Source organism: Ailuropoda melanoleuca, chromosome 5 (assembly GCF_002007445.2).
Source record: "Ailuropoda melanoleuca isolate Jingjing chromosome 5, ASM200744v2, whole genome shotgun sequence".
Classification (NCBI taxonomy): domain Eukaryota; kingdom Metazoa; phylum Chordata; class Mammalia; order Carnivora; family Ursidae; genus Ailuropoda; species Ailuropoda melanoleuca.
The window spans coordinates 95,543,291-95,560,154 of record NC_048222.1 but is presented as its reverse complement, the minus strand read 5'-3'; the positions used below and the strand labels follow the sequence as shown (position 1 = coordinate 95,560,154).

Sequence of the window (16,864 nt, the reverse complement as noted above, 5' to 3'; positions counted from 1 at the left end):
CTGCTTGTGTTCCCTCTCTCGCTGGCTGTCTCTATCTGTGTCGAATAAATAAATAAAATCTTTAAAAAAAAATTAAAAAAATAAATAAATAAAATAATAAAAAATCATGTATACTAACCTGTTCTATCTTGTGAAGATTTAAGTACAAAATAGCAAATAACTAGACAATATTACCATATTGTGATAGATCAAACAACTGTCCACAATGAAGACTGTACTCTTTCCATCAAAAAATGAGCTCTGTTACTTCACCCTCTTGAATCTAGCAGGCAGCGTGACTTGCTTTGATCAAGAAGTTGTGGTGGAAGTGACTTAACATGAATTCTAGCGCCTAGATCTTAATTAGCCTCGCAACTTCCACTGTCTTACACCCTGGGACCACCACGCTGAGATTCCAGCCTAAAGGATGAGCAGGCACATGCAGGAGACACAAGCCACCCAGCCATTCACCATGAGCACATATCAGATGTGGGGCTGAGGCTATTTTGAACCATCCAGCTCCTGTAATCAGATGAGTGCAGCCATCTGAGTGCTCCCCCAATCATGCCTGCAAACTGCCTAGATTGGCGAACCACAGAACTATGGGTAATAAGTCATTCTTTAATTCTGTTTGACACATCAAATTTGGGGGGCTATGATTTGCCACAATAGATAACTGGAATACTATTATATATTAGATGTTTCAAATGACACATATTTCTAATGAAATATAACAGGAACCGTCATTCTGATAGTGCCTTTAAAAGATTTCATTTCAATAGACCTGCCTTTCCTAAGTTAAATATTGCAAAACCAAAAATCCTTCAGAAACATTTAAAGTATCGGTAGTGACAACTAATTAAAATTAAAAACATGGCACTCAATTGACATATTGAAAACTGGCCAAAGGTTAATGATTTGTAAGAAGAGGAATGTTCACGGCAGTGGTATAATCACGAGGTAGTTTGAGACATAGATAAAACACATTTTCAGGGCCAAATGTTCCTTCTCATTCCCTCTCAGTTTTCTGTTAAACTTTTAACTCCAACAATTGAAACTGTGCCAAAGAGACACCGTTAAAATATATTTTTTTCCCTCTGTCAAGATCTATATAAACAACTTTAAAACAAGCAGATTCCACAAAAACTACACCACTTATTCCCTAATTAGAAATGAGCCTGTGCTCAGATATCTGTTTGGAGAAAAATGGAGATCTGCCTTGAGACTGTCTAACTCTCTTGGTCTCTAGCTCACAGGCCCCATTTTGAAAACAGAGATGGAAACGAGAAAATTCTCATGTAAATTGGAGGGAGGCAGGTAATTGTTGAAAGGTAAATTATGACTATTTTTCCCTAATGGCATCAGTTTTGTCATCATTGGTTTTTCTTTTTGCGTATCAATCTAACCCTTGATAAGTATGAGCTGTAATATTTTCCATCCATACAAGTACTTGAGTATTAACTTGTTCCTCCTTTTCTTTCTTTTTTTTTTTTTTGTAAGATTTTATTTATTTATTTGACAGAGATAGAGACAGCCAGCGAGAGAGGGAACACAAGCAGGGGGAGTGGGAGAGGAAGAAGCAGGCTCATAGCAGAAGAGCCTGATGTGGGGGCTCGATCCCATAACGCCGGGATCACGCCCTGAGCTGAAGGCAGACGCTTAACCGCTGTGCCACCCAGGCGCCCCAACTTGTTCCTCCTTTTCTGCGCAGATCTAGATACGATTAAAGTACAGTCCTCAGATGAAGAAGATCACTGTTAAATAGTCATGAATATCCAATGAGATATCTAAAGGTTTAAAAATCATTGTTTTCTCGAATATACTGAAATGTGCTTACCTGCAGTGTTGGAGAAGTCTTTTCCATGGTACCCCAGCTCAGCACCCAGACCTGATCATGTGATTTGTCATAGTGTAATTTAACTGGTACGGGGTCTGTGCTTACTGCCTATAATAAAAGGGAGTGGAAAAAAAATATTTTCAGACTGAAATATTAGTTTAAAGCGATGCCAGAAATTATGAAGAACAAAAGCATTTAGAAGTCAGATTAAAAATTTATGTTGCCAATTTTCTGATTTTCTAAATCTTCATTTGTTTAATTTGGAAACATGATACTTTACCCAGGCATGTTTTTTGCACAATTTTATACAGTCTTATGTTCCTTCATTACCTATGCAAATTGTGTACCATGGAGAAGTTATTTAGAAACTTAAGACACATAAATGATTAATACGTATATTTTATTCAATTGTTGAACACAGGTAAGAATTATGTTGATACTGTTGGGTTTTTTTCATTCTAATGTTGGGCATGGGATTTGGCCATCTATAATGCTAAAATGTCTACATCTGATATACAGTGGTAACCCTAAAAACAGATTACCTCATTTAGTTTCCTTAACGAGAAATCTAAAATCACAGAAAGAAGTAAAACCATTTTTTTTAACCATCCTTGATATGGTAAATGTGTTTTTCTGCCAATATTTATAATATTTAGCATTTACTTAAAACCAAAAGTCCAGAAAACAAATGACTGCCAGGAAGTTCTTTCACTCACCTTAATTTCAAGCTATTTATATTTCAAGCTAATACCTTTTTCAAGTAATTTCCTGTAGTAGTTCCTTATGTATGTTTTTCTAATTTTATAACCTAAAACAAACTGTATCCAATAAAACAATCTTTATTCAATATTGAAACCATTTCTTTCCGAAGCTCTGTTAAATATCCTTAGAGAATTTCCTAATTTCTAGTTCATAATGCAGTCCTCTTTTCAGTGGGTTAGTCAAAGGTAAATGACATTTGTGGTTGAACATGTGAAGATTCATATTTTAGCTAACATGTTGGCAATTTAGTCTTACTAAAGTATTTATTTTCTAAAACCTTCCCCTGAATTTTATCTATTTAAAATTCTCAATACTCTTGGATTACTGAATTAATTATTTGATTTCTGAAAAGGCCTATTTAAACATTTCTGTGTTAGTGTCCTCATGACTTTCTTCCTGGCTAACAGAGCCATTACATTGTTTTGAGATCAGGTGGCCAACCAAGAATGTTCTCAGGGAAGGTAGCCCACTTGGCGAGCATCAGAGATTGAACCTATTCTCCTTTCACAAATGCCAAGTTTCCCAGCCTCTCTGGAGGCTCCCCTGGTCACATGACCCAGTCTCATTTATCCATGCTAAGGATTAATCCGATAAACGATTTTTGAGAATGATATTGCACCACACTTTCTCTATGTTCCTGCTTTGAATGCTATCATATAAGAACATTAAGCCTTAATTTCCAAAGTCATTTTGAGGCCATGAAACAATAAGCTTAAGAAGGAAAAGCCTCACAACACTTTGAGGATTTGGCAGGAGAAAAATGAAAGGAGACCGAATTCTCCGTGACAACTTTGCGTTGCTGCACAACTTAGAGTAACTGTCTCTAGACGAGGTTATTTGGGATAATTAAATAGCTTTATTGCTTAAGAAATAGTCTGGTATTTTGTTAATTGTAGTCTAGTGAATGCCAGATGTTTCATTTAAGTTCTTCAGGTACTCATCGATAATTTCAATGTGTATATAGCAAAAGTGCCATCATTAATCATTACACTAATAACAAAGCAATAAGATTCCTTTGATTTTTCATATTTTCCCCGTTATATGTAAAACTTGATCTGTATGTGATTATAACAGTTACCCTACTTTGCATGCAGCTTAAAAAGAAATAATCTTTAGGTCTTTAAAATGTTAAAGATAAAATAGTTCAACAACAAAAGCAATAGTAACAAAGACCTCATTGTTATTCAATTATTTGGAGACAGTTACACAAAGAGCAAAGATCTTTAGATAACTTTAAATATTAAGGAACCCAGCTCTCCTTAGGTTCCTTTCTTTCACTGATTCCTTTCTTAAGTATTACTTTCGAGGGGCATACCACAATCCATGGGTTAAGTTAATATCCACATAAAACAGGACTAGAAATGGAGACTCAGTCTTACCAGTAGTCATGCAGCAGGTAATCAGCAGGGCTGGGATTTGATAGTCTGTTTATCCCCAATGTGCAACTTCTGTGAACATGAACCACCATCCTCCCTAGCTGATAGCTGAATTCCTGACAACGTGTGGATATGTTGCCTGCCTGTTTGTTGCCTCATGCATAAGAAACGGTCTTTGGCCATTTTCTCTTTTGGTAGGTAGAGGGAAATCCATGGGCCCAAATGTACGCAGTATCATCTGTATAAGCAGCACCGACCTAGTGGGTGGCAGTATAGCAGTATACACCATGCTCATGAGCACGTATTCTCAAGCAGACTGCAAATTTTAGCTTAAGTGAAAAAAAAAAAAATAATACCTCCGGAAGCTTTTCTGGGGTGCGCCATGGAAAAGCTAATTGAACTAGAGCTATTTTCATGACAATTAGCGTCATAGTGTTTTAAAGTTGGAGATACAGTACCCTTATTTAGCAAATGAAGAATCCGAGACTTAGAAGAGAAAGTAAATACACACAGTCTTTGTCCTTAAAGAATTATAGGCTAGAGGGTGAAAGAACTTAAAATAACTAGATTCTGGTCACAAAATAAAAAAGAAGGTCCAAATGCCATGAAAATGCAGAGGAAGAAGTACAAAGCAGGATGAAGGATGGGGGGAGGTGATGCTTTGATTGGGGCTTTAAGTATGAATATTTTCATAAGTGGGAAGACAGAGACTATTCTTTAAAGTTAACTTATGAGAATATGTTCCCGGAGATGTCAAAAAGCAGTGCATGAATAACTACCTTCAAATAACTAAGATATATGTATTTGAAAGAGAAAAATATAAATTTTCAAAACAGCTTCAGATTTTGAAAAATATCTGCTCAATCGTCTCCAAAATGTTTGAACATTTTTGTCTTTCAGCATTTCAAAGGTTTGGTATAAAATTCAATATATTTTGGTGTTTGGTTATAATAGCTCACCAGAACTGAAAAAGATATGCAGATCAAAATGAAGAAAAATACATCTGACATACTTTATTTGGAAAATGTTTAACTCTTAGGGAAAAAAAATCTGTTTACAACTTTTCAAGTGTACAGATAGAACACATTTTACAGAGGGAACATTTACATGGTTTTCATCAACAAGATCATGTAACAAAGACAGAAATATTTCCAAACAACCATCTTCAGGATAATCTTGCCATACCCAATTTTCAGCCAAAAAACAGATATTTTCCTACTTATGTTGTCAACTTTTGAAAGGAATAAATTGCATGTATTGGATTTCACAAAATACCTGCTAGTATACTCTGGAAATTACTTTAAATGATGAGTAAGTTTAGACCATTAGCTTTTGTAAAAGAGAAATACACTATATTTGATACTTAAAATATTATTTTTCTTGCCACAATTAAGCCTCTGTGTTTTTTTTAAATAGCTTAAATGTTTCTCCACATTTTATGAAAGGGATTGTAAAGATTCTCTTATCCTTGACTGCCCTCTTTCTCCTGTGCCTCACATTCTCAGGAAACAGGATTCTATCTGCCTTCTAAATACTGACCTTGGCAGCTTCTCCCCTGATACCCATGAAGAACAGAGTCTCTATCCTCTTGACTGTCATCACACGGCTTCTAACTTCTAATTTTATATACACTCACCACCTTTCTCAACAGATTTGTTAGGATGGGTTTTTTTGTTTTTTGTTTTGGTAAGCATTAGACAGATCATAACACTAATCTGCTCAAAGGACTACAGTGTCTTTTCATTTCCCTCAGAGTAAAGCCAGAAGTCCTTTGAACGACTCCCAGGCCCTAGCTGACCTGCCTCTTCCCTCTTCTTTCTCTGACCCCTTCACCTACTACTCCAGTGGAGATGCTCTGGGCCTCCTGCTGTTCATCCAACATGCCAGCCACACTTCTGCCTTTCAGAGGGCTTTTCCCCTGAATGGTCTCCCCCTGGATAGCTCAGTGTCTGCTTCCTCAACACATTCACTGCTCTGAATTCACCTTCTCAGCGAGGCCAGCCTGATCACTCAACCTAATACTGTAACCAGCCTTCACTTGGTGGACATCCCCTCATCTTCAGCTTTCCCAATCCCACCTGGTCTTACACCACTATTTTACTTTTTTCCAAAGCACTTACTACCTGACCGCATATTATATAATTTGCATTTATAGTATTCCTATTTTTCATTGTCCATCTTCATCCAATGGATTCTAGGTTCCAAGAAAGCAGCTTTTTTTCTGTTTAAGTCAATAATATTACCTATGCACTTAGAACAATACCTTGTAAATAGCAATATTCTACATACAATTAATGGGACTCTAAATCTACTTAATTGGGAAAAACAAATTGCAAAATTAAACAGTGTTCCAAAACTTATTATTAAGATCATTATCATTTTATTTAAGAGAGACAATTATACTCTGTACCATACTTATTGTGAAGAGAGGATTTTTTTTAATGTTTTACAAATACAAATTATTTTAATTTAATCTTCATAATAATTTTTGTGTTGAGGGGTGCAGTATTATTATCCCCTTTGTACAGATAAAAGTGAACTAATGTACCAACATTGATCCCTTATTATAAACTTCCTCTTTCGTCTTCAGGTGCCCTTCTGTCCACTGTGCATGACATCACTATTCAACATACAGATGAATGTAGGCTTCCCATGTTGGTCCATATATTAAATATTTATAAAAGGTAATGTGATTTTTTTAAAGATAAAAAGACATATAAATGACATCCTTGCATTCCCTTCTCACAACTCATCATCTTTCATTCCATTATGCTGTACACATTCCACTTTGGAGACCACTGTTGTATATAGGTTTTTTTTTTTTCTGCAGCTACCAACCATTTTTCAAGAAGATATGATATAAGTTAAATAACAACATTCAAGAATATGTGATTAGAAGAAAATATTCCATGGATAGTCATCTTTCACCTCAGAATTAACCTATATAGATTTCTCATTCATTACTTTGCATAATTTGCATTTGACTACTGATATTGTTTTGCTAGTAAAATTGTTCCAGACTTTGCCTTGAGAAGCCTATAGAAATCAGATTTATTTGTAGCAGGTGATTCAAATCTCAGCCATAATAGAACAAAGGGAATCAGTTTAAATCTATTGGATGATTCTGTAAGATTTTGTTTAAATTAAAGGTTCTGATGTTATAGTCGGAAATATTCCCCCCGTATCATAAATTCTACGGTTTTCTGCACAGAGTGGCATTTGCTTGGCTTGGTGATATTCAGATAATTAAGCCACAATCCTACTTTCAAAAATGAATTGATCTTTTAAACATTTTCAGAAATAACTTTCAAATTACAATGTGTTGTTATTGTAATTAATAGTAGTTATCTACATATTCAGTTTTGAAAATCCATTTCTCAATTTTCCATATAAGTTCCATTTTCAGAGTGTTATATTATCATGTTGAATTAACTTCTTCTATTCCTTCATTAAAATGTTTAAAACACACTCTATAGGGGCACTGGGTGGCACAGCAGTTAAGCGTCTGCCTTCAGCTCAGGCCATGATCCCGGCGTTATGGGATCAAGCCCATCAGGCTCCTCCGCTATGAGCCTGCTTCTTCCTCTCCCACTCCCCCTGCTTGTGTTCCCTCTCTCGCTGGCTGTCTATCTCTGTCGAATAAATAAATAAAATCTTTAAAATAAATAATTAATTAATTAAATAAAATAAAAAATAAAATACACTCTATAATGTAATAACAAAAAGGTCTAATTTGTAGCTTTATATACCAATAAAATATTTTTTCTTTACTATTTTAAAACATTGCTTAAGCATATCATTTACTTACATTATAAGGGTTTTGTTTTTCCTCTTTGTCGATCTACGAACCTTAACTCCTTCATAATCCCAACATACCCAGTGTTATACAAATTTATCAGTACTACTGGAGGAGGTCAGACAAATATTAAAAACGTAAAGTACACGCTATACTGCTCATGGACCAGTTGCATCACCTTCTATAAAGATGGCTTATTTTATGAGGGGAAATACTGGTAATAGCAACAAAGATACACAAAACTTGAGGTTTGGGCTCGACATGAAGGAACAGTTAAGCAAGCTTGTTTATCAGCCTGACAAGGAGAGTACCAGCTGGCTAATTAAGTGAACCTAATTTAAACTAATGATGTCGATTCTCAAGATAATGTGCTAATGGCTAGAGGAGACTGCTGATGACACTTAAGAAAACTCCCGAGGTGTCGCAAGCCACTTTGGCATCCAAGCAGAACCTGATTTTGCTCCACAGAAGACAAAATGAGGTCAGTTGTTTACTAGGTAGTCTTTCATACAGCCAAATATCACCTGCCTGCCACTCCTAAAAAAAATTCCACAGTAAGAAAGGCAACACACGGTTGATGGTTAAAGCAGCAGCAACCTTACCGATTCCATTAAAAAATCGTGACATTTTACTTTCTAAGCTGCAGATAAAAATGATACTGTTGTATCCACTGAAAAAAACATACTCCAATGTATTTTAACATGGATTTTATAAAACATTATGTTGTCAAGAAAATATCTGTCATTTAATAATAAAATGTAACAAAGCTATTCCAAATTTTTAAATTTTTAATCCTACGTATACATTTACTACCAATCCATACAGTCTTTTGCACATATTCCTTGGCACGTATTTGCATGCAAAAGAAAAAGTCAGAAATATGATTTCTTAGATAAGTCAGCATAAAACACTAGGGATATACTTTAATTAGATTGAAAAAGAAAGCTCAAAAGATTAAATAAAAGTAGTATCTTTTTGTCTCTTTTTTTCAAGATTGATTTTGCACTTCACTGTTCCATTTCTATATCCACACCGGAGAAAATTCTATGGCATTTTCTACCATGTTTGGGAGAAGATTAACTAAATTTCTGTTATAGTTAATACTCTTAGCTATTTCTGTATAATATACTCAGGTTTGAAAGAAAGAAAGAAACGCCTACAGCACACAATCAGGAAGTAAAACTTCACTTGGATGCAAAAAAGACTGACTTCAAACCCAGCCTCAGCTGAGAAAAGTGGTCAAGTTGAGAAAGGATGCTTAACTTTTTACAAAATTAACTTCATACTTCACAGTTGACTTTGAGTGTGCTCTGTCCTTGGAGATAAATACAGCTTTAAATCACAAAGTTGTTGTTGTTGTTTCAATTTAGTCTTTTAAGTAGCTAGAAATGTTCTTTCTTTAAATAGTTTTAAAACTTGAACTACTTGGATTATTAATTTATAAAACAGAGGGTTTAATATCTAAGTCTGCAAAATCTATCATGTATTTAAATTGGGAAAACCTTGAGGGAATTTATAATTCTAAGAAATGAAGTATTTTCAAGTATGAAAATAGAACCACTAGGATATTTATAATTCACCTTTAAGCATATACTTTTGAGGACTAAAATTTACATACTCTAAGGTAATGTTAAGACAAATAGAAGGCTGTGATCGTTCACCCAGCATGTAGTAGAGGTACGGAATTCATTATCTAAAGAGCTCACAGACTGAAATTACACATGGTTTTGAAAGTGAAAAGTTAGACAAAGTAAAACCTTGAAAATTTTATTTTTTTATTTTTATTTTATTTTTTTAAAGATTTTATTTATCCATTTGACAGAGAGAAAGAGAAAGCAAGAGTGCACACAAGCGCGGGGGAGGGGCAGGTAGAGGCAGAGGGAGAAGCCCGCTCCCGGCTGAGCAGTGGACCAAGGAAACAGGGCTCCATCCCAGGACCCTGGGATCATGACCTGAGCAGAAGGCAGCGCCCAACTGACTGAGCCACCCAGGCACTGCCAGTTTTTTAAAAAGGCAATCTTTTGTGGTCTATTATCTAAAATTTTAGGTTATTTACAGTCAACAATAGGTTTCAAGAACTAGTATTCCTATCAGAAAGGAGACTGAATATACCCAATATGGAAATTTTCATTTTATAAACAATGGTGATCTCTACATTTCTATAGAACAGATTGTTGCAGAATAGCCCAAATCATCACAGCTACTCTTTCACTTCCCATCTTTCCAGTGGGGTATTCAGTAACCCCTACAATTCAAAACCTTTTCTTTTTATTGACAGAAGGGTAATATTCAACTCCATCACACATCTCTCCAGAGCTATGTGAGCAACCCCGTGACTCTCTACTTCCTCTGCCTTTTTTCCCGAAGGATTAAGTTCTCACATTTTCCCTAGGATAGCAATGATTCTGGTTCATTGTTTTCCAAATAGAAGGTAGCTGTAGGAAGTGAGGCAGTAAGGCTGATAAATCATGGTGTGGGGCAAGATGCATGTAGAGAAGCTTAAGATTTGTCTTTGGTAATAGCAAGTCTGAGAATACACAAAGACTCTACCCAGAGCTGGTAGAGTAAGTAAAGCAGGAAATCAGCCATCAAGTCAGCTTTCACCTCTAAACCCATCTGAGATAGAATATTCTTTTGTTGTTTTGTTTTAGAACTCTCAAATCAAGATTCCTTTTTTATTCCTATTTGGAATAACATGATATTAACATATTTTCCCCTTAATTTGTTCTTTCCCACTTTGTTTTTAAAATTCACTACCATGATTTTTACTTTAATGCTTTCTTAGTTTCTTTTACTCTCTGCAAGGATTGTGGTTATATATTCTTTTACTCAATTCTAATAGTGTTAATTATGACTTTTGTCCTTGTTCTTTGCAAAAATTCCCAGTTTCCTTTTGATTAGTCTTTTTTTGAATAACTTAATTTTTGCCTTTTATACATTCATTCCTTTGTGTCTTTATACACATTATATACTTTCTTTCTTTCATTCAGATCATTCTGATTTTCTTCAGCTAAATTCTAAAATTATCTGGTTAAATTAATCTATTACTGATTTTTTTTAATTAAGGAGCAATATTCCCTGAAAACACAGCCTTATTTAGATTCAACATATTTAATCATGATTATCAATATTACTTGATATTGATATTATTATTTCACATTTACAGTGGTGCTAGCTTAACATTGTGTCAGAAAATCAGTATGAAATAATTTTCATTACTATTTCTTGTGACTTAATTCACTTTCACTAAATGCTTCATTTAGTGAATGCTATGGTCTTTGTGTCCCCCACAGAATTCATATTCTGAAATCCCAACCCCAAAAGATGATGATATTAGGAAGTGTGATCTTTGGGAAGTGATGAGAATGGAACCCTCATGAATGAATTAGTGCTTTTATAAAAAAGATCCTTCAGAGATTCCTCACCCCTTCTACTATGTGAAGACAGAGTGAGATGGCACCAGCTATGAACCAACAAGAGGACCCTCACCAGATCACAACATGCTGACACCTTGATCTTGGACTTTCAGACTCAGAATTGTGAGAAGTAAATTTCTGCTGTTCATAAGCTACACAGTCTGTCCTATTTGGTTATAGTGGCCTTAATGGACTAAGAAAAGATAATGGTAAATTGTTTAATGATGATAAACTATATATATATAGAGAGAGAGAGAGAGAGAGATGAAATATATATATATATATAGATGCTCTTTCTGATATATATAACACATATAAATATATATAATATTAAATATATTATACATAAAATATATTATATATATAAAACCCTTCTGTCAAGATATATATATATATATAATCATTGCTGGATGCAAAGGCTTACACACACATCCGTTAATTCAAGCACAGCAACAGTGTCGTTCAATTCATATATACTATTGATTTTGTTGATTTATCATGTGTAGAAGTATCAAAGTCTCCTCACTTTGAACCTGTGTCAATCCTAATGTAGTTTGGCAATAATTACCTTGTAAAATTTTAAGCAATCATATATGTTTTCAGTCTTACATTTTCTTAATAAAGATTTTATCATTATCATAACCTTCTTTAACCCAATGCTTTGTGCCTTAAAGTTCTTTTTAAAATCTGATGTCAATATATCTACATCAGCTTTATTGTTTTGTTGTTAGTATAATTCCCACATTATCTGTACTGTCCTTGAATGTCACTTTCTCTTTTATCTTTTTTATGGGGTGTATCTCATAATGTGCATATGGCTAGATTTCCATTATTCAGTCCAACAATATTAGTCCATCTTCAGTTATTGTAATTGTGAACATATTTTGAGGGTTTTTTTAAATTGTTATTTATTTTATTTTTTAAATATTTGAGTATAACTGACACACAATGTTACATTAGTTTCAGGTGAACAACTTAGTGATTTGACAAGTTTATACATTATGCTATGTTCACTATAAGTATAGCTACCATATGTCCCATTACATTGCTATTACTATATTACTGCCTATATTCCTTATGCTCTGCTTTTTATCGCTGTCACTTATTCATTTATAACTGGTGGGTTCCCCTTCACCCATTTTACCCAACCCCCCACCTACCCCCCTTCTGGAGACTATCAGTTTGTTCTCTGTACTTATAGTTTGATTCTGCTTTTTGTTTGTTTATTCTTTTTTTTTTTTTTTTTTTTTTTTTTTTTTTTTAGATTTCATTTAGGAGTGGAATTATATAGTGTATTTGTCTTCCTCCATCTGACTAATTTCACTTAGCATAATACCCTCTAGGTCCATCCATGTTGTCTCAAATGACACAATAGTATCCTTTTTTATGGCTGTGTATTATTATATTATGTATCACATTTTCCTTATTCATTCATCTATCAATGGACACTTAGTTTGCAATGCTGCAATAAACATATTACCTTTTTCAGTTAGTGTTTCCCTTTTTCCTGGGTAGATACCACTAGTGGAATTATTGGATTATATGGTATTTCTATTTTTAATTTTTTTGAGGATCTCCATATTGTTATCTGAGATATCACCTTAGAATGGCTAAAATCAAGGAGACAAGAAACAGGAAGTGTGGAAGAGGATGTGAAGAGAAAGGAACTCTTGCGTACTGCAGAAAACAGTATGCAGTTTCCTCAAAAAATGGATGTGTTTGGTTTTATTCTATCATTTTGTTTAAATTTGTTTCTATTTCCATTCTTTTTATTTATCTTTATTATTTATTCTTTCCCCACTGTATTTATTTGCAAGTTGTTCATTGAATTTTAATTTATCATAGACAGACACAGCATTTCAAGACAGATTCTTGCAACATTAATAAGCATACCTAACATATTTTTGGATAATCAGTTATTCCCATTCCAAAATAGTACAAGAAATCTTAAAATATTTCAAACAAATCATCCCTTCCTCCGTTTACATATTGCTGTACAATAAACACTTGTGTTACTATTTTTGTCTTGTATTTTCACTCTTTTAAACATTTCAATCTTAAACTAAGAGAATATCCTAATTATTACTGAGAGTTAATATTTTAATAGATCATATATTTACCAAGTTACCTGCTCACTATAACATCAAACTTATTGATCAGTTAGTTTTCCTTATTCCTGAAGCAAACAGTTTTCAGTTTCAGTTCTGTTTCAATTTATGTTGGTGATATCTATGTTTTTATCTGACACAAAAGGCAATGTTGTGGTTCTAAAATTATTTTTACACTGATCATATTATAATATTAGAATATATTTTATTTGCACTAAGCCCTTAAATAATGTTTCACTTTCACCATCATTATTGCTATTGAGAAAATTACCACTGTTCTCATAGTAATTCATCTGCCATTTTAAGATCATTCCAAGATATTTATTTTTTTTTCATTTAGGTTTCATTGCCCTTTCTAAATCAGGGTTTACTACATTTTATTTTATAAATTTTGTGATAAATATCATATGTAATATTCTTTATTATACATTCTCTCTTATCACTCATTTTGACCTAAATATTAACTTCACTCTCTTTCTTTTATATTATCTCTCTTCTGGAATTTATGTTTTCTACTGTTAGTGGATAAATAATGTCTGTGTATTAAAATGCATTTGATTCTCATTATTATTAGTAGTTGTTTCTATAAAGTAACCACTAACACTGAATTTTTGAATACTGACCCATTGCTCCTAGGGAAAATACATACTTAGGTTCTTATGAGCCTCTGGTCTCAAGATTTTCAACTGATCAATAGATAACTTTGTTTCATATGTGTTTCTGTTCAAAGACACTCTATTTAATATACATGGTTCATTAATTAACATTGAACTCGTGGCCAAACAGCACTAGGACTCACGGCTGAACGAAACTTACCATTAGACACTTCACGGCCTTCTTGCACAGGCATTTCAACACTGTGCTTAAGAGCCATTTTAAGCAGCAAAATTGCCAACAAAAGCACAAAAATGCAAAATACATGGCACTAAATAGACCATGAAAAGAACACTTGTTTACAGTATAAAAACTAAAACAAGAAGTCAGAGTCTCTTCTTATTCAACCTTGGCTAGAAATGTATATGTTGGGTGACAAATGTATAACCCACTCTATTCATGTCCTTGCAGGACCACAAAAGCCCTATGAGTATTGATTTTATAGTCTTAAATGCATTTAGGTGAATTTTCAAACGCAGAATCAACAAATAATGATAATTAACTATAATTGATTTTTCTCCAGCAAAAGAAAAAATAACACTATGGCTACATTTAAACAAAATGATCTTATGATTATAATGCAGAGCAAAGTAGCCAGATACAAATAGTGAATGCTCTATATTTCCACTGATATAATATTCAAAATCAGTCAATATTTATTTATGGTGGGCTAAATATACATAATAATTATCTTTCAACAGTTAATGACTAGAAGGAGTAATAAAACATTATTATTATTATTATTTTAAAGATTTTATTTATTTGACAGAGAAAGAGATAGAGAGCACAAGCAGGGAGAGTGGTAGGTAGAGGCAGAGGGAGAAGCAGGCTCCCCTGCAGAGCAGAAAGCCCAACATGGGGCTCCATCCCAGAACCCTGGGATCATGACCTGAGCCAAAGGCAGATGCTAGGGGCGCCTGGGTGGCACAGCGGTTAAGCGTCTGCCTTCGGCTCAGGGCGTGATCCCGGCGTTCTGGGATCGAGCCCCACATCAGGCTCCTCCGCTATGAGCCTGCCTCTTCTTCTCCCACTCCCCCTGCTTGTNGATGCTAAATTGACTGAGCCACCCAGGCACACCCATTATTATTATTTTAATAACAAGATCATAAGGAGAACTCATTTGGACTGAGGCCCAATTTTCTAGTCTATAAAAAAGTAAATGTTAGATTCTTGTCTAAAAAATTCTCCATAATCATGAGTATATCATAATATGATTTTTAAATGCATTAGCATTATATATTATCTTTTACTTGCTCCTGGTTTTTCATAGCAATTGTAGGCACTTTGAAAAATAATATAATTTATGTGACTTTTACCATTGCATGAATATTTCATTATTAGTATTTTCTATTAATTTTAAATTTTACATTGTTGTCTGAAGATGGAAATTATATGAAGATAAGTGATGTTAGCTCTTCTCACTTTTGAGTATCTAGTAAGTAATATATAATTAGTCAATGTAGATTTCTAGTTTGAAAACTAAATCTAAAGAACAATTTGATTATTTCTGAAACACACTTCTAATTTTAACTTGCTGGCTATAGAGTCTAAATAATCCCAAACTGAATGTCTATAATTTGATGGTCTATGCTGAAATCAAGATAAAATTGACCTGGTCAAAAATCCAGCAGTCTCAAAGACATAGAAGTGAAATATACAGAAAAATGTATATTCTCACAGTAGATACTGAAACATCAGATTGGATATATATGAGAACCATGTAACCCTGGAGGCCTTAGATAAATTTTCTAGTAGAACAGTTATTGATCCTTTCCCCATGATTGTACCAGTCTCTTATTAGAAATTGAATCTTTAGACTAATTATCCACCGTAAAATTTATAACCCTAGAGATAAGAGTTTTTCAGTAGAAACAACTTTTCATTCTTTTATTTGTAATACCAAACATATCCATAGTAGGCAATCAATAAATGTACACAGAGTGGATGGATGATAGATGGATGACTGGATGATTTCATGTGAAGCTGTGAAGGACTCTTAGAATAAAGAGCCCTAACTTTGAACTTTTTGCCTTTTTTTGTGGTTCTAATCAGGAATCATTAGAGGGATTACTTCAATATCCAATTTTAAACCAATACTGATGATAAAAAAGTCTCAGTAAATATAAGCAACGGTTAGCTTCCAGCATCTCTCTGAAACTTTGATAGTAAGTAGATGTAAAGCACTTCTATATTCAAGATCTGCTATAAATGTTTTATATGCATTAATTGAGTTAATTCTAAATACAACCTTATGAGATATGAACAATTATTAATCCCATTTAGCAGATTATGCATATCTAATAAAGCTGTTTTAAGCTTATTTCCTCTGAGGTGAGAAGCAAGCGATCATAATAAGAGTCAAGGGCCTCATTACTGTAGCCAGACCGCCTAGAAGCAAATCCCATACCACCCCTTGGTTGCTGTGCAATGGAGTACAAATAGATTGCCGAAGTTAAACAACTTCGGAAAGAGCAGGGAATGAAACATTTGGAGACTCAATCCAGAATGGTTTTTTATAGCCATGACTATGATGATGTTTATTAGCATTTTTTTCTCCATCATTGACCTGTGTACATATTACTTGTTTTACTACTATAGTAAAACCTACTAAATTACTATTATCTAACAAAATCTATCATTATCTTGGCTTTTGTTAAGAATCAAGTAAGAAAGAGAATACTGTTTCTGGAATTGCAACTAGGAATACCTTAATTAGCCTCTAACTGGAAGTTTCCTGGCTCTGAACAGAATAAGCAAATCTGAGGTTGATTTTTGTGGAACTAATCATGTTACTATTATGATGTGTTTATGGAATCTAATTTTTGAAAGTAAGAAGAATTAAATTATTATTTTTTAATTCATTAAGCTCAAGAACAGAATGAGAGTTTGCAGCAAATGCATATGTTTTCCGGGTATCCGAGTAATGAAACAATTAT

At 33.8% G+C, this 16,864-nt stretch overlaps 1 protein-coding gene across 4 annotated transcripts in view; it reads right to left on the bottom strand.

Moving 5' to 3' along the window:
• FSTL5 (follistatin like 5) overlaps positions 1-16,864 on the bottom strand; it is a 720,210-nt gene that overhangs the window by 65,947 nt on the left and 637,399 nt on the right. For all 4 annotated transcript variants that reach the window (XM_002916266.4, XM_034661428.1, XM_034661429.1 and 1 more), the window contains one exon: positions 1,817-1,924. In XM_002916266.4, coding sequence (XP_002916312.1) covers positions 1,817-1,924 — 108 coding nt within the window. The remainder of the gene's footprint in view (positions 1-1,816; positions 1,925-16,864) is intronic.